The sequence below is a fragment of the Lissotriton vulgaris genome, chromosome 1_1 (assembly GCF_964263255.1).
Source record: "Lissotriton vulgaris chromosome 1_1, aLisVul1.2, whole genome shotgun sequence".
Taxonomy (NCBI): Eukaryota; Metazoa; Chordata; class Amphibia; order Caudata; family Salamandridae; genus Lissotriton; species Lissotriton vulgaris.
The window spans coordinates 1,119,935,067-1,119,957,576 of record NC_141685.1 but is presented as its reverse complement, the minus strand read 5'-3'; the positions used below and the strand labels follow the sequence as shown (position 1 = coordinate 1,119,957,576).

General features: G+C 50.1%; 1 protein-coding gene across 4 annotated transcripts in view; it reads right to left on the bottom strand.

Moving 5' to 3' along the window:
- The window catches only part of KMT2D (lysine methyltransferase 2D), a 1,692,256-nt gene that overhangs the window by 623,678 nt on the left and 1,046,068 nt on the right, over positions 1–22,510 (bottom strand). For all 4 annotated transcript variants that reach the window (XM_086963706.1, XM_086963708.1, XM_086963710.1 and 1 more), the window contains one exon: positions 18,971–21,138. In XM_086963706.1, the coding sequence (XP_086819832.1) occupies positions 18,971–21,138 (2,168 nt within the window). The remainder of the gene's footprint in view (positions 1–18,970; positions 21,139–22,510) is intronic.

Sequence of the window (22,510 nt, the reverse complement as noted above, 5' to 3'; positions counted from 1 at the left end):
GTGGTGGAGGACGTTGTGGGGGGTGGTGGTGGTGGGGGTGGTGATTGTGGACGTGGTGCTGGTGGACGTGGTGGTGGATGTGGTGGTGGTGGTACTGGTGGTGGACATAGTGGTGTTGGAGGTGGTGGTGGATGTGGGTGTAGTGGAGGTGGGTGTGGTGTGGTGGACATGGTGGTCGTGGATGTGGTGGATGTAGATGTGGGGGTGGTGGTGGTGGATGTGGTGGGGGTGGTGGTGGATGTGGTGGTGGATGTGGTGGTGGGTGTGGTGGTGGTGGACGTGGTGGTGGTGGACGTAGTAGTGGTGGATGTGGTGGTGGTAGTGGTGGTGGTGGACATGGTAGTGGAGGAGGTGGTGATTGGGAAATGGTGGTGGTGGGCGTGGTGGTGGATGTGGTGGTGGACATGGTGATGGTGGAGGTGGTAGTGGAGGTGGGTGTGGTGGTGGTGGAAATGGTGGTGGTTGATGTGGTGGTGGTGGGCGTAGTGGTGGTGAATGTGGAGGTGGTGATGGAGGTGATTGTGGAGGTGGTTATTGTGGACGTGGTGGTAGTGGATGTGGTGGTGGTGGATGTGATGGTGGTGGTGGACATGGTGGTGGAGGTGGGTGTGGTGGTAATCCTGCAGGAGTCTGCCAGCAGACTGTGCAAAATTCAGCAGTGCCTATAGGCATTTGTTGCAATGCACAGACTTCACACAGAATTTGGCATCACGGTATAGTACACAATAAAACATTTCTTAGCACATAATTAAATAAAAAGCTCAAAAGAACTCTTTCGGAATCTCTGGCAAGTGTGAATGAACAGCACCATAAACCTCTAAGAAACGAGACCAGAACGGGTAGGAATGCGTACAGTGTAGTTTCTTTAAGACTTTCTGAAAGTGACCCTAATCAGGACATAAGTAAACCGTTCATGTCTATTTTACAACATCTAGATAGCAAAAGACTGGGATCCAATGATGAAAGCGGAGGTGACACCAAAGTAGCGAGAAGCAACAATATAATTTATGGGCGCATTTCCTCAGCTGTTTAAGCGGGTGTGACCTTCAGCGAGCAAAGCCAGAAACAGTGGGGGCGGGGGAGCAGATTCCTTTGAAGTCTGATGCTGGCTGCAAGCAAACCAGCATGAGTGAGGAGAGAGGCAAATGGTGTGCAAGCGCCCGCACACATGCACTGTAGGCAATCCGCCTTTGGGTGCATTTTTGAAAGCTCTTACTTAAGTCTCACTGAGAACCCATGCACGTTGGCTAAGCTAGATCTAAAAAGAACAGAGGTTCGAAGGTGGGAGGGAGGCAAAATAGGCATCCCTTTGACAGACAGGCTATACTATCAGTGTCAGTATGATGAGACATGTTCGTGTACGGTGAAGATCCTCCTCTGAAAAATAAGATACAGTTGATTTGTTTTCTCTTTACAGACAAAAGGACTCCATAAAAGTTGCCTGTTTTTAACGAGACACAGATTCACAGTATAGATCTATACCAAGGCAATAGGCCTCCCTATTACAACATGAATAACTGAATTCAATAATTACAACCGCATAAACTCTGTTAGAAAATGTGTATAGACACGGACAAAAATCTTCTCTCCACCCTGTCAGTAGAAGAAATAACGAAGTTTGAAGACCACTGGCATAGGGTCTTCTAATCTAGACACCGCCTCAGACGATGCTGCGGGGTCACAGGGCCGAGTGAAGACCCTAACACGAGGAATAGGAGGCCAGGGGCTCAGTGAAATGGAGTCTGGAGCGGGAGCACGTGACCACTCCCCTTGATTGCAGAATGTCTCGAGGGGGCGCTGTGCAGGTAGCGCTTAGAGTTACTTTGCCAGTGGTGCGGGCGTGCGCGAGGCGCCCTGCTTTGGATCAGGGCCACAGTGGGCCTGCGGTGCCATGAAGGGCCCTTCTTGGACCACGCACACTCCACAGGGCAAAGCCACAGTCTGCACGTGTCTGAAGAGGAAACCATACACCATTCTTACCTGGAAACGTAATTCTCAACAGAGGAATTCGTTGAGCGTGACCTTGGGCGGGAGAACCGGCTCTGCCGCGTCACTGGGACTCCTGGTGAACTTTTTGTAGCCAAGTACGGGGCAAAGCGCCGCATGACGTTCGTAAACAGCATTTACACTGACTCTCTGTAGTTATTTGTGTCTGGTCCCACTTCGAGTGGACAATCACTGGCCAGGTATGAATACTGTGTGGTTTAAAAGGCCCTACCCCGGGGCTCCGCCCCCCCCCGCCCTAGTGAACTCACACGTGTGAGTGGTCCCTTTAACACCAAGAGGTGACTGGCATGCAGTGTGGTTTAAAAAGGCCATGTCCCGGGGCTCCGCCCCCTCCCAGGCCCCAGTGAACTCACACGTGTGTGTGTGGTCCCTTTAACACCAGGAGGTGACTGGCATGCAGTGTGGTTTAAAAGGCCATGTCCTGAGGCTCCGCCCCCTCCCAGGCCCTAGTCAACTCACACGTGTATGTGAGCACCCGGAGGTGGCTGGCATGAATGCAGTGTGGTTTAAAAGGCCATGTCCCGGGGCTCCGCCCCCTCCCAGGCCCTAGTGAACTCACACCTGTGTGTGAACACCAGGAGGTGGCTGGCATGAATGTAGTGTGTTTTAAAAGGCCATGTCCCGGGGCTCCGCCCCCTCCCAGGCCCTAGTGAACTCACACGTGTGTGCGGTACCTTTAACACCAGGAGGTAACTGGCATGTTCAAGCGGTGAAGGGCAACAATGGAAGCGGGTTGGACTTCAGAAACAGTTTCAAACACGAGCAGCGAGACTTTTTCTGCAGGTTCCTCGGCTCATGCACAACTTGGGTGAAGAAACTGGGAGTTCACTGCAGTAAATGCAGCTTGCGTTCCATTGGTTTCTGCTGCTCAGAGATGGTGTTCCTGGCTTCCAACGAGCGAGGCGTGCAGCACCAGTTGTGAAATGTTATCTCAGGAAAGATCCACGCCGTTCCTGTTTAATACATATTGTATCTAAAGGAACAGCGCGCTGTGTTTAATTTGTAAAATAAATAAATAGCTACAAGCATGGGCGTCCAAAGAACTTTTTTCAGGGTGGGGACAACATTTAAAAACAAGGTATTACCCGTGAAAGGAAACCCGGGGAGGTGTCCTGGCTTTCTATGGGCAACATAAACCCGAGCTTGTTCTCTGCACTGACTGAGCAGACAACTGCTGTCAGGGAGGCATTTCAGCGGAGCAGCAGTGAAATGGATCCAAAAAAAGCAAACAGCATAGAAAGCGATCGCTATGGTAAAACAAGTATATGAAAAACAGGCCGCCGCGCTGCCCGCGGCGACTCGGAAGCTCTTGCCCGGCCGGCCAATCCGCGAGCGGCCGACCGGAAGTCCCGCCTCCTGAGGTCCGGGAGAAGAAAGCCTGCCGGCGCATGGAGCGCCCTGCCGGTCTTGGGTAGCTCGGGTCCCCAGAAGGGGGCCCGGAGAGAAGGAGCAGTGTTGCGCCTGTTGCGGGGCTCCTCTGACCTGAGGGAGCCCCGATCCAGAAGAGGAGACGCGCCGTGAGGAGCAGAGCGCGAGAGGAGCCCCGCCAGAAGAGAGCAGCCGGTGAGTGGGGCCCAGGGCTGATGTGAAGTTAGAGTCCCCCATAGGGGACTCCGTGCCTGCCTGTGTGTATCAGTTCTTAGACACAGCTTTTCCGCGCCAGAAGCGCAGAGCCATGCCAAAAACCAACACTGGTGCCATGAAACTAGGGCCCTGAAAGGGGATGACCTTAACCCTAGATATCGGTTCGCAGAACGTGGAGGATGGGTGGGTCGGTAAGGAATCTATCACTAACTAATGTCTCTTACAGATATATTGTTACACAAGTAGTAACTTGTGCATCTGAAAGAGACACGTTAGTGATAGATTCCTTACCTTAGAATAGATACCCCAGCAATACCAACCCCGGGGTGGTGGGTCTGCGAACCAATAATCACACCAGAAAGTCCTGGAGGACGGAACGGCCAAAGTAGCCATCCCTCCGGACTTGACTGTCCAGGCAATAATGTCTTGCAAACGTGTGCAGCGAGGCCCACGTAGCCGCCTGGCAAAAGTCCTGCAAGGGCACACCACGGCCCAAGGCAGTTGTAGTGGCTGTGGTTCGAGTGGAATGAGCCCTCAGCCCAACAGGGGGTTCCTTCTTAGCCAAGGAGTAACACGCCTGGATACACAAGATGATCCACCGCGAGATGGTCCGCTTGTGCACCGCTTTCCCTTTCTTAGCGCCCGCGTACCCAACAAAGAGTTGGTCATCCACCCGGAACTGTTGTGTGCGATTCAAATAAAATGAGGGCGCACGTTTTGGGTCCAGACGGTGGAGCCGCTCTTCCTTTCGCGAGGGATGCGGAGGCGGAAAGAAGGTGGGCAAGGTGATAGATTTCCCAATATGGAAGGCTGTGACTACCTTGGGTAGGAAGGAGGGCCTTGTCCGTAACACAACCTTGTCCGGATGGACTGAAAGTAAAGGAGGCTTGCAAGATAGAGCCTGGAGCTCACTCACTCTCCTGGCAGAGGTGATGGCTACCAGGAAGGCAGTCTTCAAAGAGAGAAGGCGAAGATGACAGTTGTGAAGTGGCTCAAAGGGAGCGCACATCAGAAAGGTAAGAACCAGGTTCAAGTCCCACTGAGGCATCACGAAGGGAACAGGAGGGAACGTATGTGTGATGCCCTTCAGGAATCGATTAACGATAGGGGACGAACAAAGAAGGTTGATCAGGCAGCCTCAGAAAGGCTGAAAGAGCTGAAAGATAGCCCTTGATAGTGCCCAGAGCAGAGCCCTGCTGGGCAAGAGAAAGAAGAAAGAGGAGAACCTCAGAAAGAGGGGCATTAAGGGGATCCACAGCCTTTGCTGTGCACCATGCCACACCTGCAGGCGTATACCGACTTCGTGGAGGGACGCCTGGCTGCCAGAATGATGTTACAGACTTCAGGAGGCAAGTCAAATGGCCTCAACTGTCGCCGCTCAATCTCCAAGCATGGAGGTGGAGACTGGACAGGTTCGGGTGGAGGACCGTACCCTGCTGCTGCGACAGAAGGTCCTCCTGAAGAGGCAGACGAACCGGGGGAATCGACTGACACACTGAGTAGCTCGGGATACCAGTACCTTCGTGCCCAGTCCGGAGCCACAAGGATGACCTGTGCCCGGTCGCGCTTGATCTTCTTCAGCACTCTGGGCAGAAGTGGTATAGGCGGAAAGGCGTACAACAGACCGCAACTCCACTCGCGACGAAAAGCGTCTCCGAGCGAGTGCCGCCTTGGAAATTCCAACGCGCAGAACTGATGACATTGCGCGTTCTCTTCGGTGGCGAATAGATCTAACCAAGGCTCTCCCCACTGCAGAAAGAGACCTTGCACCACGTCCGAGTTCAGACGCCATTCGTGATCCATCATGCACCGGCGGCTGAGTTAGTCCGCCCTGGCCTTCGGAGAACCTGCCAGGTGTTGAACCATCAGTCACGCCCTGATGTTCCAGCCATTGCCAGAGGCGCAGAGCCTCCTGTCAAAGGGTCCACGACCCCACCCCGCCTTGTTTGTTGCAGTACCACATGGTGGTGGTGTTGTCCGTGAACACCTGCACTGCACTCCATCGGACAGACAGGAGGAATGCCTTCAGTGCTAGACGAATCGCCCGCAGCTCCAAAAGGTTGATATGGAGCCGGGACTCCGCCGGAGACCAGAGGCCTCTGATCTCCGCCTCTCCCATGTGGCCTCCCCAGCCCTGGAGGGACGCGTCCGTCACAACTACGTGCTCCGGTTGGTGAAGGGAGAGGGATCTGCCGTTGACCCAATCGCGGTCCGTGAGCCACCACTGCAGCTGTCTCGCAGTGCCCTCCGAGATCAGGACATGGTCGGACAGGTTGCCCTGATGCTGGGCCCACTGAAACTTCAGGTCCCACTGCAGAGCCCGCATCCGCCACCGTGCGTGATGCACCAGAAGGATGCAGGAGGCCATCAGCCCCAGAAGCCGCAGCGTCAACCTGTCCGAAACCCGGGATGTAGGCCGGAAGATTGGAATCAGAGCCTGTATATTCCGAACCCGCTGTTCGGGTGGGTAAACCCGAAACTGCGGCGAGTCGAGAACCGCTCCGATGAAAAGAGCTTCTGAGAGGGACACAGGTGCGACTTCGGCACATTGATGGAAAATCCCAGCTGGTGCAGGAGATCCGCCGTAGTCTGGAGGTGGCTGACGACTGTCTGGGGCGAGCCCGCCTTCAACAACCAGTCGTCGAGGTAGGGGAAGACAGAGACCACCAACCTGCGCAGATGAGCTGCGACCACCGCCATCACCTTCGTGAACACCCGTGGGGCGCTGGTAAGGCCGAAGGGGAGCACGGTAAACTGAAAGTGCTCGTGGCCTACCGTGAACCGCAGGTAACGCCGGTGGGCCGGCAGGACGGGGATGCGGAAATACGCGTCCTGCAAGTCAAACGCTACCATCCAGTCTCCTGGGTCTAGGGCAGCCAAGACCTGAGCCAGAGTCAGCATTTTGAACTTCTCCTTCCGGAGGAAGCCGTTGACTTTCCTCCGATCCAAGATAGGGCGTAGGCCCCCTTTGCCCTTCTTGGGTACCAGAAAGTAGTGGGAGTAGCAACCACATCCTACTTCTGACCCAGGAACGCGCTCGATGGCCCCCTTGGCCAAGAGGGCCGAAACTTCCTCCTGCAGGAGCCGCAAGTGATCCCCCGATACGCGTGGTGTTGCGGTGGCATTGCTTGAGGGGTCGTCTCGAAGGGGAGGGAGTAGCCCCTCCGGACGATCTGCAGCACCCACCTGTCCGAAGTGACAGTACGCCAGTGAGAGTGGTGATGGCGAACCCTGCCTCCCACTGGCGTCACATGGGCCGAAAAGCACGGACTAGGAGGGTTTAGAGGCGGATGCTGCGGGGGAAGGTGTGGACTGACCTCACCTGTGTCCCCGACTGCCTCCGCGGCGGTTTCCTCGGCCGCCGCGCTGAACGACAGTCTGCGGCGAGTGGCTGGCGGCACGTGTGGGGGCGCCCCTTCCTTGGCCACGAAAGGAGCGAAATGCACCCGTTTGCTGGCGCGGGCCGAGAGGCCCAAGGACTTGGCCGTAGCCCTGGAGTCCTTAAAGCGCTCAAGCGCGTGGTCTGCCTTGACGCCAAAGAGGCGACGGCCATCGAACGGCATGTCCATCAGAGTGTTCTGGACATCTGCCGAAAAATTGGCGGACCTCAGCCAGGCGTGGCGTCTCACCACCACGGTCGTAGCCATCGCTCTGCCTAGCGAGTCGGTGGTATCCAGCCCACACATGATAGAATACTTGGCTGCATCTCGGCCCTCCACAAGGGCTTGGCCGAGTTTGGCCCGTACCTCCAACGGGCACTCTGGCAGCACTTCCGCCACCGTCTCCCACAGAGAGTGGGTGTAGCGGCCCAAGAGGCATGCGGTGTTCAAGTTCAGGAATTTGTATAGCGCACTACTCACCCAGAGGGTCTCAAGGCGCTTAAGGGAATGATCGGTGCATTACTTATCGAAAATCCAGGTTTTTAGCTGTTTTCTGAAGGAGAGGTGGTTCTGTGTAAGACGGAGGTGAGTGGGGAGAGAATTCCAGGTCTTGGCCGCTAAGTAGGAGAAGGATCTTCCTCCTATGGTGGATCTATGGATGCGCGGAATTGCGGCGAGGGCTTGATTGGATGATCGTAGTTGGCGGGTGGGTGTGTATAAGGAAAGTCGTGTGTTGAGGCATTCTGGTCCTAGGTCGTAGAGGGCTTTGTGTGCGTGGGTGAGGAGACGGAATGTGATTCTCTTATTTATTTTTAAAGTTTTATATAGCGCGAACAAGATCTTTGCAGATATCAGAGACAAGGGGTAATAAAAGGGGAGTGCTTAACATGCTTTTAGGCATAATATAGTAGTAGGTAATAATTGAGATAGGGTAGATACAAGGTGCATAGTCACGCAGGTGAGTCAATAATATAGGAGTACAAAAAGGGGGAACATAGACAATCATGGGAGTCAATAATAACAATAAAACAAATATGCAAAGGGATAAAACAGTTAGTACAGATCGGTGCAGAGTCTTAACAAATCCAGAGTAATAGATCATGTGTATTTAGCCAGGATGAAAGCTTTTACTTCTTTCTTAAAAAGTTTGTTGGAGGAAATGAGTCTGGTTTCAGGAGGGAGTGAGTTCCAGATCCTGGGTGCCATTCCTGAGAAGGAGCGTTTATAAGTTTTTTCCTTCCGGAATCTTCGCGGCTTCAGCAGAAGATTGCTTGTGCTTCTAGAGCCGCCAGAAATTGTCAGCTTCTGAGTGAGGTAGCCGGGTGAGTTCAGGTGTACAGCCTTGTGGGTCATGCAGGCGATTTTCAGATGTATTCTGGCTTCAAAAGGCAGCCAATTAAGGGATTTAAAGTCAGGGGAAATATGCGAGTGTTTTTTTGAGCCAGTAATAAGTCTCGCTGCAGCGTTCAGAGAAGCTCTTAGGGGTGCAGTTGTAGTTAGGGGGAGTCCGCAGAGGGCGATGTTGCCGTATTCTATGCGAGGGATGACTAGGGATTGTACTGCAGTTTGGAAGTCTTTTGCTGGGAGGAAGGGTTTAAGTTTCCTCAGTGTGTTGATTTGGAAGTTTGCTCCTTTGGTTGCCTTGCTGATATGCTGCTGCATGTTGAGATTGGCGTCAAGTGTTAAGCCTAAAGATTTTGCTGAGTCTACGATGGTAGGTTGAACATTGATTGCAGTTAGGTGCTTAAGCCAAGTTTGAGTGGAAGAGATTTTTGCGGGAGGTGAGATCAAGAGGAATTCAGTCTTCAGAGCATTGAGTTTGAGGTGATTATCGGCAAGCCAGGATTGGGTGTTTCTGATCGTTGAGTTCAGGAGCATAATGTCATTGAGGGATTGTAATTTGAGATATAGCTGGGTGTCGTCGGCGTACATGTGAAAGTGTACATTAGATGCTTGCAACAAGGTGGTGAGAGGTTCCATAACTAGGTTGAACAATGTGGGGGAAAGGGAGGATCCTTGGGGGACGCCTAACGATACAGGTACTGGAGAGGACATCAGGTTTTTGCTCTTGAATCTCTGAGACCGGTTGTGTAGAAAGGAAGTGAACCACTTGAGAACAGTCCCCGATAGGCCCATTCTTGTGTTTAAAAGTTCGAGTAAGTTCTCATGTTTAACGGTGTCGAATGCTGAAGAGAGATCAAGAAGAATGAGGAGGCAGTTATCGTTTTGACCTAAGATTTGGAGGGCATCGTCAATTATGTGAGTCATAGCAGTTTCGGTACTGTGCCCTGCTCGGAAGCCTGATTGATGAGGGTTGAGGAGATTAAACTGATCTATGTGTTTAGTCAGTTGTAGCTGTACGCATTTTTCTAGCAGTTTGGCGAGAGTGGGAATATTGGTAATAGGACGGTAATTGTTTAGATCAGTGGGGTATGCTGTTGGTTTCTTTAGTAAAGGTGTGACTTGTCCAACTTTGAGGGAGTTAGGGATGGTTCCTTGTTGAAGTGAGCTGTTAATAATTTTGGTCCAGAGTGGGAGGAGCAAAGGGGTAAAGTCTTTTACAGCGTTAGCAGGGAGGGGGTCAGTGAGGTGGTTGGATGGTTTCAGGGTGCTGAGCAGTCTGCCAATTTCTTCTTCAGAGTAGGTGCCAAAGGATGACCATGTAGCATTGTTCTTTGGTCCAGTGGATGCTATGTGGAGGGGTTTTGAGTAGAGGCGTGCGTCATTGAGGAGATCGCTCCTTATGTTGTCAGTTTTATGGTTAAAGAAAGCAGAGAAGTCTTCACAGGAAGGTGTATCGCCCATAGTGCTGAGTGATTGGGGTTGTTCCTTGGATTGGGTTTTGATTAGCTCAAACAGCTTTCTCGGACGGTTTTTAGCTTGGTCGAGCTGGAGGCTGAAGAAATCTGTTTTTGAGCGTTTTATTTTCCTGAAGTAGGCATTTCTCTTTTTCTTCAGAGTTTTTAGGTGCAGTGCAGAGGGGGCTGATCTCCAGGTGCGCTCTGCCATTCGCATGGCCCGTCTATCTTCATTGAGACTCCCGTCGTACCATGGGTTGGAGATCCTGGTGGAGACTCTTTTCAATTGCATGGGCGCAGCCTCATCGATTATTGAGGTCATAGCATTGAGATATTGGTTAGTCAAGACTTGAACGTTCGTAGCGTCGGTAGGGGGAAGTAGGAGATTGCAGCTGTTAGGGGGTAGTGAGTTTGGATTGAGTTTCTTCAGGTCTCTTTTCCAAACTTTTGGCTTGGAGGATTGAACTGGGTTCAGTTTAACTTTTTCATTGATGAAGAATGTGACAATATGGTGATCTGACCAGTCACAGGGTTGAATTGACTCAAGTTGAATGGAGTCCTCTTTGGAGATGATAAGGTCGAGGATAGAACCTTTGTCATGGGTCGGACTATTGCATATTTGGGTGAGATCAAGAGCGTTGAGGAAGTTTTTGAGGCTATTTACCACTGTGTCACTGCTATCATTCCAATGGAGATTGTAGTCGCCAAGGAAGATTTGAGTGTTTTGCCGTCCTGAGTTGGTTGAAATTGTGTCCATGAGTTGTTGGGAGAAGGTGAGATTGTCCCCAGGTGGGTGGTAGATGATGTGTAGAGAGCATACAGGTTTGCTTTCGCTGGTGACATCAAGGCAGAAGTATTCACAGGAGGTGAGAGAGGGGGCGGTGACTTTATTAACTGAAAGGTTGCTTCTGAAAATACATGCGATTTCACCTCCTGTCTTGATGGGCCTGTCAAGTTTAATGATGCAGTAGTTGGGGGGGGACTAGGATATCCATGATAGGTGAAGAGGATTCAGTTAACCACGTTTCAGTCAGAATGGCTAGATCAAGTTCCAGAGTACTGATGAGATCAGCGACCTCCGCAGAGTGTCTTTGGGCCGATCTGCAGTTGAGAAGTATGCATTTAAGCCTGGGGGTGCAGAGGGTGGAGGAGGGTTCTAGGGTGAGGGGTACATTTGTGACGTTGTTGGGGTTAGAAGTGCAAACTGCTGCAACAGTTTGCAGTGGCAGTCTGGGGAACATGTTTTACTTTGCCATAATTGTAGTGGTACAACTAGTACTGCAAACGAGAGTAACACTAACTTACAGTGCCCTGGGGACCCCAGGTATCATATACTAGGGACTTAAAAATAAGTTAAGCTATGCCAATTGGGTATGAGCCAAACAAACATATACTTTAAGGTTCAGAGCACATACACTGATTCCGGATAAGCAGGGTCAGATCATTACAGAGCCATTACACCAATGCCTAGTAGCTAAAATGGGGCAAAAAAGTGGGGTGAAACCAGCAAAATGACTTTCCTAAGAGAGGAGCTGGTGTAATGCAAGAGTGCAGCCGCAAGGTAGTGGGATTGTGTTCGATGGGTTCATTATAGGATGTGTCACTTCAAGATCTGGAGGTGTTCTTGGTCGAGGTCAAGCTGAAGCAGGCTTGGAGTCAGAAAGGACAAGAGATTTGGAGTCCTCCTCCAGTGAAAGAGGGACCTGCATGGTTTTTGGTGCCGTGAAGGAGGATGGTATAAACCTGAGGTGGATTTCAAGAGGTCGAGATAGCACCAAGGGTGAATCTAGCCAAAATGGAGGGCACTGTGAATCCCTGGGGCCTGTAGGTACATGAGGAAACAGGAAGTGAACCAAAGATAAGCAGCAAAGCCTCACAAAAGGCTTTGACTTGCTCAGAGGTCACCAAAGGACTCAGTAACTCCAAGTGCATTAGGACTAGTGTTGGAATTAACTCCATGGTTAAGCAAGAGTAACATTGAGACGGCAGTTTGGACTTTTTGTATTTTTTATTTGACATACCCAGAGACTTCAACGGTGAGACATATCAGCCTTGGGAACGACTTCAGGAGCAAATCCACTTTCTCAAGTTAAGACTTGGAGGAAGACCTGAGCAGAGTGCTTCACCACAGAGAGCTTCCGCTCTACCTCAAATTGCCTTGGCGTTCATATGGTCGCAGGAGGTGCAGGTCTTGGGAGTCTTGGGATTAACCCAAACACCAAAGATACACCTTGTGGTGATCAGTCATAGACATCTGTTTGTAATAGTCCCTACAAAGTTTAAACCCGGTGGTTTTAGTGGGATGGCACAGTTCTATGGACAATTGAAGAATTTCGAAGCAAAATTATGGAACAAAATCTCTTCACGGAGTAAGGAAAGAGAAGAGCTCGGATTACTCATCTGAAGGCGCAAAAAGAAATAATGGACATCAGCGCACATGGGTGGAGCTTTTATGCAGCTCTGCTCCTCCCTTCCGGAGCGGAATGGCATAAGCGCAGGGTTGCGCGGAGCCACTTGCCGGTACACAGGAGCACAACTTTGAATTTTCAGGAACCAAGCTGGCGCCTGGGTATTTTCAGTAGGTGAGGAATCTGTAGTTAGAATTATCCATCAGAATTAAAAGGCTTTGTTCTTTAAAACCAATTTTAATGTTCATCTTTTTGATAGTCTTATACACTTGTATTAATAAAATAGAATATGGAAATCAAATGCTACCATTATGTGGGCACTGTGTTTTGCTTTATCTGTAGACATTTTTATATATTTCTTTTGAAATCCAGTATAGGAACTGGGAAGTTCTGAATTTATGAGGAATATGCTACTTACCAGTATGCATCTGTTCTTGGCATGTAGGTCTGCTGACATTCATATCTGTGCATAGATCGCCGCCCAGTGCTGGGTCCGGATGACTGCACATTGCCGTCCCGGAAGAGTCCCCGAAGCATCACGAGATAGGCGGCTCCTCCCCCGGACTTCAGCGCGCATGGGCATCCTCTCCATCCTCAGATCGTTTTTCGCCATTGTGGCAGAGATGGAGTATGATACAGTAAGTGATGTCCATGCTAGAGATTAATTCTGAGTGCTACAGCTGCGACAGGCACCGGGGAGGAGGGAGGGCAATATGAATGTCAGCAGCCCTACATGCCAAGAACAGATGCATAATGGTAAGTAGCATATTCCGTTCGAGGCATGTGGGCTGCTGAATTCATATCTGTGCATAGAATGTATAACAGTCTCCCCCTTAGCGGTGGTTGCCCGTGCCAGCTGCAGCAGTCTGAAAAAGAGTCTTGAGTACAGCCTGTCCTACAGCTGCTTGGAGTGTACATCTACACAGTAGTGTTTGGTAAATGTATATATGGTAGTCCATGTGGCTGCTCTACATATGTTTTCTAGAGGAATGTTTCCTAGGAAAGCCATGGATGCCCCTAACTTGCATGTTGAATGCGCTCTTGGGGGAACTGTTAATGTGCGTTTAGCTTTCTGATAACAAATTTGTATGCACTTAACAATCCATCTGGCTATACCTGATTTGAAAATGGGGTTGCCTTTGTGCTGTGGTGAAAAGGCAACAAACAGTTGCTTAGTTTTTCTGAAAAGTTTTGTCCTGTCTATATAGTACAGGAGAGCTCTTTTAACGTCTAGGGTATGTAGAGCTCTTTCTGCCACTGAATCTCGATTTGGGAAGAACACTGGCAGTTCTATAGTTTGATTGATGTGAAACTGGGATACCACCTTTGGCATAAATTTAGGGTTTGTACGTAGCACTACCCTATTTGCGTGCATTTGTATGAATGACTCCTGAATAGTTAGGGCTTGCAGCTCACTCACTCTTCTAAGTGATGTAATCGCCACTAAAAAAGCCACTTTCCAAGTTAGGAATTGTATCTCACACGAGTGTAGAGGTTCAAAAGGTGGTCCCATCAGTCTGGTTAGAACCACGTTCAGGTTCCAGACAGGTGAAGGTGGATGTCTTGGAGGAATCACTCGTTTGAGTCCCTCCATGAAAGCTTTAATAGCAGGTACTCTGAAGAGTGAAAGGTGCTGCCTGTTCTGAAGATAAGCTGCCTCCGCAGCTAAATGTATATGTATGGAACTGTAGGCTAGATTGCATCTGTGTAAATGTAACAGGTAACATATGATGTTTTGAGTTGATGCATCTAGCGGATTTATGTCATTATTGTTACAATAGATGACAAATCGTTTCCACTTCGCCGCATAGCATGCTCTGGTTGTAGGTCTTCTTCCATCTTTGATAATATTCATACAGTCGGGAGGCAAGTTCAGGTAACCAAACTATGACTTCAGGAGCCAGATCGCAAGGTTCAACTGTTGCGGATCTGGGTGCTGAATGTCTCCATGGCTCTGCGTTAAAAGACTGGGTGTTAATCACAGCCTTTGATGAGGCACCACGGAAAGTTCTAGGAACGTGGTGCACCATGGTTGCCTCGCCCACGTTGGAGCAACTAGGATGAGTGTCATTGAGTGTGGTCGCAGTTTGCGTGCCACTAATGGTATGAGCGGTGCTGGGGGAAAAGCGTACGCAAACCTGCCTGACCAATTCATCCATATCGCATTGCCCTGAGACTGCGGATGTGGAAACCTGGCGGCGAAGCTTAGGCATTTTGCGTTTTCCCTTGTGGCGAACAGGTCTATCTCTGGGTGACCCCACTGCTGGAAGTTCGGTTGTAGCACTGAGGGGTGTATCTCCCACTCGTGCATCTGGTGGCTGTGTCTGCTGAGCAGATCCGCCATCTGGTTGTCCCTGCCTGGGAGGTGTTCCGCCATGAGGATGATGTTTCTCTGAATGGCCCACTTCCACATGCTTTGCGCTAGATGTGACAACTGTGGAGAGTGTGTCCCTCCCTGCTTCTGTATGTAGTACATGGCAGTCATGTTATCTGTCCGGATCAACACGACTTTGTTGCACAAATGTACCTTGAACGCCTTCATGCCATAAAGATTGCCATCAGTTCCAGAAGGTTGATGTCCATCTTCTTTTGCTGTGTCGTCCATAGCCCCTGCACTGTGTAATGGAGGACATGCGCTCCCCATCCCAGGAGAGATGCGTCCGTCGTAAGCACTATTTGTGGTACAGGCTCTTGGAACGGTCGTCCCCTGCAAAGGTTTCGTGAGTTCCACCAATGCAGAGAGTTGTATGCGCGACCGGTCCCCAACACTAGGTCTTTTAATTGTCCTAGAGCCTGGTTCCACTGCCGTGCTAAGCACTCCTGAAGCGGACGCATGTGTAGTCTCGCGTGAGGGACTATGAAGATGCAGGAGGCCATCATGCCTATCAACTGCATAAACACCCGTGCTGGGAGCGAGTGTTGAGGTCTGAATTTCAGAATTAGTAATTGAATACTGTTGATTCTTGCTGAGTTTGGCTGTGCCTTTGCTGCCAGAGTGTCTATTGTCGCTCCCAGGTACTGTTGTACGTGGGCGGGTTGAAGATGAGACTTTGGGTAGTTTAATGAGAATCCGAGGCTGTGTAGGAGGTGAATAGTGCGGGACATGTGGCTGGCACATTGCTGGGCTGACTTTGCTTGGATAAGCCAGTCGTCCAGATAGGGGTAGACGTGAATATGGTTTCTCCGTAGGTGCGCAGCTACTGTCGCTAGGCACTTGGTAAACACCCTGGGGGCTGTGGTCACCCCGAAAGGCAGGACCTTGAACTGGTAGTGCTGATTCTGTATGGTAAACCTGAGATACTTCCTGTGTGCTTGATGTATCGGTATGTGAAAATATGCATCTTTTAGGTCTAGTGCTGCGAGGAAATCTCCGCGACTGAGCAATGGTAGAACCTGCTGTAACGTGAGCATGTGAAAATATATGACAAGATGTATTGGTTTAGGGGCCTGAGGTCCAGTATTGGCCTGAGAGACCCGTCCTTTTTGGGGATTAAGAAGTACACAGAGTATACCCCTGTACCCTGTTGCTGTATAGGGACGAGTTCTATGGCCCCTTTTTGCAGCATGCTGATGACTTCTTGCTGCAATAAGTGTATGTGCTCTGCGGACATAGGACGGTGTCTTGAGGGTATGTTGGGTGGAGTGGAGGTTAGCTCTAGACAATAGCCGTACTGAATAAGTTGTCTCACCCACCTGTCTGTGGTAATGCTCTCCCAGACTGGCAGGAACTGTTGTAATCTTCCCCCGACCGGTGTTACATGGTCCGGGGGCAGTGACAAGACATCACTGTTTAGTATTGGCGGAGGATCTGGTGTTATTATTCCCTCGTCCTCTGCCTTTGCTGCTATTGCCACGGTATCCACCTCTATTGTTCTTATTATAGGTGGTCTGCGTGCTCCCTTTATTGTATGGAGTCTGCTGGGATGCCTGGCCTCTTGTAGCTCCTCTGTTACCAGAGCGACGAAATTAGCCTCCTCTGAATTGTTGTGACTGTAAGGCGCCCATAGACTTGGCTGTCTCTGTGTCTTTTTTAATCTTCTCTAAAATTGTGTCCACATCAGGACCAAATAAAAAAAATCAGGGTTCACAGGCTGATTTAATAATGTGGTTTGGATCTCAGGTTTGAACCCAGAGATGTGTAACCAAGCATGCCTCCTGAGCATGAAACTTGTGTTGATGGCCCTGGCTGCGGTGTCTGCTGCGTCTAGCGCACATTTAATGGATGCGTTGGATATGAGTTTTCCTTCTTGTATTAGTGTTTCTGATCCCTCCTTGTAGACATCAGGCACATGTTGTAGCAGTTGCTCTAGTATGTCATAATGCGCCCTATCGTATCTGGCTAATAGGGCCTGTGCATTAGAAATTCTCCAGATATTAGCTGCTTGAGCAGCTACCCTTTTTCCAGATGCTTCTAATATCTTAGACTCTTTGTCTGGAGGAGGAGCATCACCAGTAGTTTGTGAGTTGGCACGCTTATGAGCATTTGAAACCACCAAAGAGTCCAATGGCAGCTGTCCCTTAATACATGTAGGGTCCACAGACGCGGGTCTGTATTTTCTTTCAATTCTGGGGTTAACAACCCTTGCTCTTGTGGTTTCCTTGAAAATGTCTCCCGCGTGTTTAAGGACACCTTTCACCATTGGCAATGTCTTGACAGATCTCTGAAGTGGAGAAAGTGTCGAATAGGAAGTCCTCCTCAATTGGGTCAGCATGCATTTCCACATCATGATTCTGTGCTGCCCTTTCTATTAATGCGTTAAACGCAGCTGTATCCTCTGTTGGCGAAGTTTTGATAGGATAAGGAGTGTCAGGGATAGTCTGACTCCCCCGGGTCAACAGGGTCTGTCCAGGCTTGAAGCTGGTCATCCTGATCCGTGTCTGCAGGGTAATTATATTGTTCATCATAGTCATACCCCATATCCTCATTAGTGCGTGTGGGTGAGTATGCAGAAGTGTCCTGGCCATGGTACCTTACAGTCTCAAAAAGGACAGGCGATGTGGAAGAATCCCTTTTCTTTTTGAATGGAATTTTATATGATTCAAGAGGATTTTCAGACCCGATTTTCCTCTGATAAATAGTAAGTCTGCCAGAGCCGGAGTCGATATGTAGCTTCGACTGGTCATCATAGGAGGGCTCTTGGTACACAATGTCCTCTTCTAGTGAATGACTCCTCTTTCCCATCGACACCTTCTTGGGTGGTTCGATTCCGGTTTTCGGATCGAGCGCCTTTGGGCGTGCAGTCGGGGACAGTCCGAATTTTATCGGTGGCATAGTGTCTTTAGACAGACTGACCTTCTTCGGGGCCGGCGTCGATATAGGTCCGAGAGACTATGCCTTTTCGCCAATGTGTTTTTGGCCTTGCGTCGGCTTAGGCACCTGTTGCGTGGGAGGCGCGCTCTTCTGCCTCGACTCAACGTGCTCCTTCGAGCCGCTTTTGGATTTCGGCTCAAGGCCTTTGACGAGCTGTGGCCTGTCGACTCGTTGCTTCGGATCGAGAACCTTCCGAGACTCGAGTCCCTTGTTTGTGTCGCTGTCCGTTGACGCCGTCGGTTCGACATGCTTGACTTTAGTGATTGATTTCAGCGCACCGATCTTCGGTTCGACACCCTTTATTTGTGATCCCGCAGGGTCGTCGACACTTCTTTTTTTCCTCTAATCTGATGGTTTCGAAATCTTCGATCCGAAGACTGTCTTCAGCAGTTTTGGTTTCGGCTCGATGGCTTTCGGTTTAAGTAGTTCGACAGATGGCTCGTGTGATATATTCTTAGCCGGGCCAAGACGCGGGGCTATAGAATGTTCGTCATGATCTTGGCTAAGGCCTTCTGGCGATGCCTCAACATGAGCCCTTGGAAGCTTTTCAGTGTCTGTTCTGGGCCCCGTACCCACTGCTGGGCCTGGTTCATCGCCCGAGTCGTCATCTACGGCTCCGATGGGTGACACGTCGTCCCTTACCTCGACGACGTTTTCATCCTCGACGTTCTCTTCGTCGTCTTCATAATAGGTGGAGCCATGCACCGATCCGGGATCCCACTGCTGTTCTGGATCCTCAATCTCGACGACCTCATCGTCTTCTTCATCGAAGATATTCACCGGGTCGGGCGCTGGCTTCGTCATCGTCTGCCTCACTGCACGTCGGAGCCTAAGCGTCTTCTTCGACCTGAATTGAGCACAAGCTAGACAGTTGGCCTCATTGTGCTCCGGTGATAAGCACTTGTTGCACACCGGGTGTACATCGATGTGCGGGTACTTAGAGTTACAAAGGGGGCATTCTTTGAACGGGCTCCGTTCCATCGACGATCGAGCCTCTGGTGTCGAAAAGGCCACGCGGCTCTCTTCGGCGTCTTGCTCGAGAAGAACTGGAACAAAAAACTCGGCACCGATCGAAATAACAATACCGACGACCCCGAAGGCCTTTTGGCCTTTAGAAAAGTTTCCGAACTTGAGTAAAGAAAAGTACATCCGAACCCAATGGCCGAAAAAAACAATCTGAGGATGGAGAGGATGCCCATGCGCACTGTAGTCCGGGGAGGAGCCACCTATCTCGTAATACTTCGAAGACTCTTCCAAGATAACAATGTGCAATCATCCGGACCCAACACTAGGCGGCGATCTATGCACAGATATGAATTCAGCAGCCCACATGCCTCGAACATATAAATAGCTCCTGACCAATAAGCTACCTACCATCCAAAAAAGCATGCATTGTACATCTATTCAGTCAGAATGCTGCAGACAATCCTTAATGCTAGCCAAGAGAATTAAACATACAAATAAGGCAGTTTGAGGCCATACCTGCATCAGGAAAGAAATTGTTGGCCAGCTGCTGCTGCTGCATCACCGCCTGCTGTGTTTTCATCCCTAGTTGCTGTGGCTGGACTCCTGCAATTTGCTTTGGACTCTGCTGAGGTGGAAGTGCTGACTGCACCATTTGCTGCCCACCAATGACAGTTCCTTGTCCCTGGGCCACTGTCATGTGTTGTGTCACCACCTGACCAGCCTGGGAACCCGAAAGCCGCTGTTGGACTTGGTGTTGCTGGTTAAGTAAGTGGGGACTGGACACCATGCTGTGCTGCCTTCCCAATAATCCCAGCTGAATTGGTTGCTGTGCGCCCACAAGATTAGAGTACTGTCCATCTAGTGACTGCTGCATCGGGAGCATATGCTGACTAGGACCTGATGGGTGACCAATGTTAGTGTGAGGCTGAACTACCTGCAGATGCTGGCTCCCACCAGGATGATGCGAAGATATCAATTGTTTCTTTTGCAGCTCCTTCTTCTCGTGTTCGAGAAGGTCTTCTATCAAAAGGGGCAGCTCGCTGGCTACCAGAGAACTTTCCATCTTGTCCAAGTCATCAGCTGAGGAGTGGTGAGCATTAGACAAGCCCAGAGGCTCAGATGCCAATTCAAACTTCTCAAGTATGGAGCTGCTCTGGGTGGATAGGGAGTTCTGGGTTGGGACTGGACTGGCAGAAGTTAATGGGCCGTTTTCAGAGCAGGGTGTTGATTCTCTTTGATCTGAAAACTGTGCCAAGCTAACACTTGAGCTGCCCAAGCAGTTCGTAGTTTTTTTGAAACCAGCTGTGCGACCTCCAGGTGATAAGAGGCATTGATCTGCTTTTAGGGAATGAGACCCAACAGGGGATGCAATTTTATCTGCATTCGGCACCACCTCAGTCTTGATATTTGACATTTGAGGGCGGCTTGTAGGAAATTCACAGCTGGACATCTTCAAGCAATTCTCCTCCAGTTTTGGTGTTACCTTAGCAGAGAATGCTTCCATCTTATTTTCAACAACTGCAGGTACCTTCAAGCTACTCTCAAAGACTGGATCAGCTGTATTAAGCGTAGATACTGAGGAACGTCCTAGACTTTCCATCACTCTAGACTTTTGGTCCGTGTCCTCAGTTGGAACATTCTCCTTTTGCCTCTCCACTGGCAGGGCAGAGGTTAAGACGCTGGCATCGGAAGGCTCTTTTTTCAAGAGTGCCTCCTTCTCTGCTTTTTCATTGGCCGATTCCACAAGCCGAAGGTGTTCATTAAATATATCTTTTTTGTCTCCTGTGTCCAGTTCGGGGTCTGTGTAAGCTAGGAGGTCAAACTCATCTCCATTCAGTAGATCATCAAGGTGAGGATCATTGGTCTCAAGATTGTCTAAGTTACCAAGATCATCATCGCCTTTGGCTACATCTGGGTCGAGTCCAAGGTTGGCTAAATCATCATCATCCTCAAGGTCTTTGTGGGTATCAAAATCATCCTCTAAATCTGGTTCAACAGTTTCTTCTGAGGGCAACCTTCCGCTTTCCGGGCCCACTTGAGATTTAATACTGACAGATGGAGTGCCAATAGGGGCAGAGCGAGAATCCTCCTCTTCCTTTGAGCGCTCTGGCTCAATAGTGCAAGATGAAGACAACACTGTACAAGGTGTGTGCCGGGAAGGCAGCTCGGCAGCACTATTTAAGGTTGTTGTGATATTACTGTGTGCACGCTGGAGGTCCCCCATATCCATATTCTGTGGGGAGGTGTTTACAGGAGTAGGAGCCTTCTGGGGCTGCATATGCAACTCCTGCATGGAAGTTGAGGGAGTCCGCAGGCTGTCAAGATGGTGAAGGTGCCGACGGCCGATTTCCTCACTGGCAAGAAAAAAACGAGGTCGTGGGGGAGGAGTCTGTTGGATAAAAGGAGGGCAGCCAGCACCAGGCTTCCCTTTTTGGGTATTATGGCGTAGCTCAATGTAAGGAGCACCCATTGTACTTGGGGATATGGGGATTTGATCACCATTGCCAGATAGTGGGTGGCCGCTGGAGGAGGCAGATCTGTTCATTTCGAGGCCCGGAGGATGCTGGAAGCGGTTCACCACAGGAGGCTGCTGCGCCTGCCACAGCTGCTGCATGGGGGGTTGCTGTGGGGGTCCAGGAAATGCCGCTCTGGGGTAATATGCTTGGAGGCCTCCCGCAGTTTGTCTGGAATAGGAACAACATTAAACACATTAATAACCTATGCATCTTATATATCCATCACATGATGCTACCCATGTTCATAATCCACATATCAGCTCAGACACCCTTTTGCCCACAGCTGTTAGTCATTCATCTTCCACAAACTTTGCTTTAAACCTCCTTCCTTGCAATTTTTGAAGTTGGGATTGGAAAGCAGAACTGTACACACACACACACACACACACACACACACACACACGCACACACGAGACCCCAAATGCTTAATGAAATAGTGGACAACTCACATGTAAACTCAGTACTGACATCCCAGATAAAGGGAGCAAGGAGTTAACTTCTATTACTTGCTTTTGGCACCAGTTTTCAACCAAATGGCACTAGTTACTTTCATCATGACATTAAAAGACTGTGCTTGATGCCACATTGCCCAGTCGCACAAGTTTCTACTTGTGTAACGATATATCAGTAAGAGACATTAGTTAGTGATAGATTCCGTACCTTATAATATCCCCAGGCATCAGACTGGATCCGGAAAGTTTTGCTTAGCAGTACCCCTGCACGTCAGTAGGTGGCGTCCTGCGGCTCCGCGCCAGTCGCTGGCGTTGTAAGCTTCGAGATGATGTCACGGAGACTACTTAGGCACCACCCATGAGCGCTGACGTCAGTTCTGTACACGACTTTCCGTGCCAGGAACAGAGTCATGCAAGATACTGCCATTGGTGCATAAAACTAGGGTACTAAAAAGGGATGACCTTAACCCTAGCAATCAGGTCGCAGAATGAGTAGTATGAGTGGGGCAGTAGGGAATTTATCACTAACCTTTGTCTCTTACAGATATATTGTTATACAAGTAGTAACTTGTGCATCTGAAAGAGACACGTTAGTGAAAGGTTCCTTACCTTACAATAGATACCTCAGTAATACCAACCCCGGTGGTGGGTCTGCGAACAAAATTACACCAGGAAGTCACGGAGAACAGAACGGCCAAAGAAGCAGTCTCTCCGGAGTTGACTGTCAAGGCAATAATGATTGGTAAACGTGTGCAGCGAGACCCACGTAGCTGCCTGACAAATGTCCTGCAAGGGAACGCCACGTCCCAAGGCAGTAGAGGCTGCAGTTGCCCTGGTCGAATGGGCACGAAGCCCCACAGGAGGCTCCTTCTTTCCACGGAGTAACATGCTTTGATGCACAGAACGACCCACCGAGAAATGGTCCGTTTGTGCACCGCCTGACCTTTGTTGGCACCCACGTAGCCAACAAAGAGCTGATCATCCACTAGGAACTGTTGTGTATACTGCAGATAGAAAGCAAGCATACGTTTTGGGTGTAGACGGTGGAGCCTCTCCTCTTCCCTGGAAAGATGCGGAGGCGGAAACAA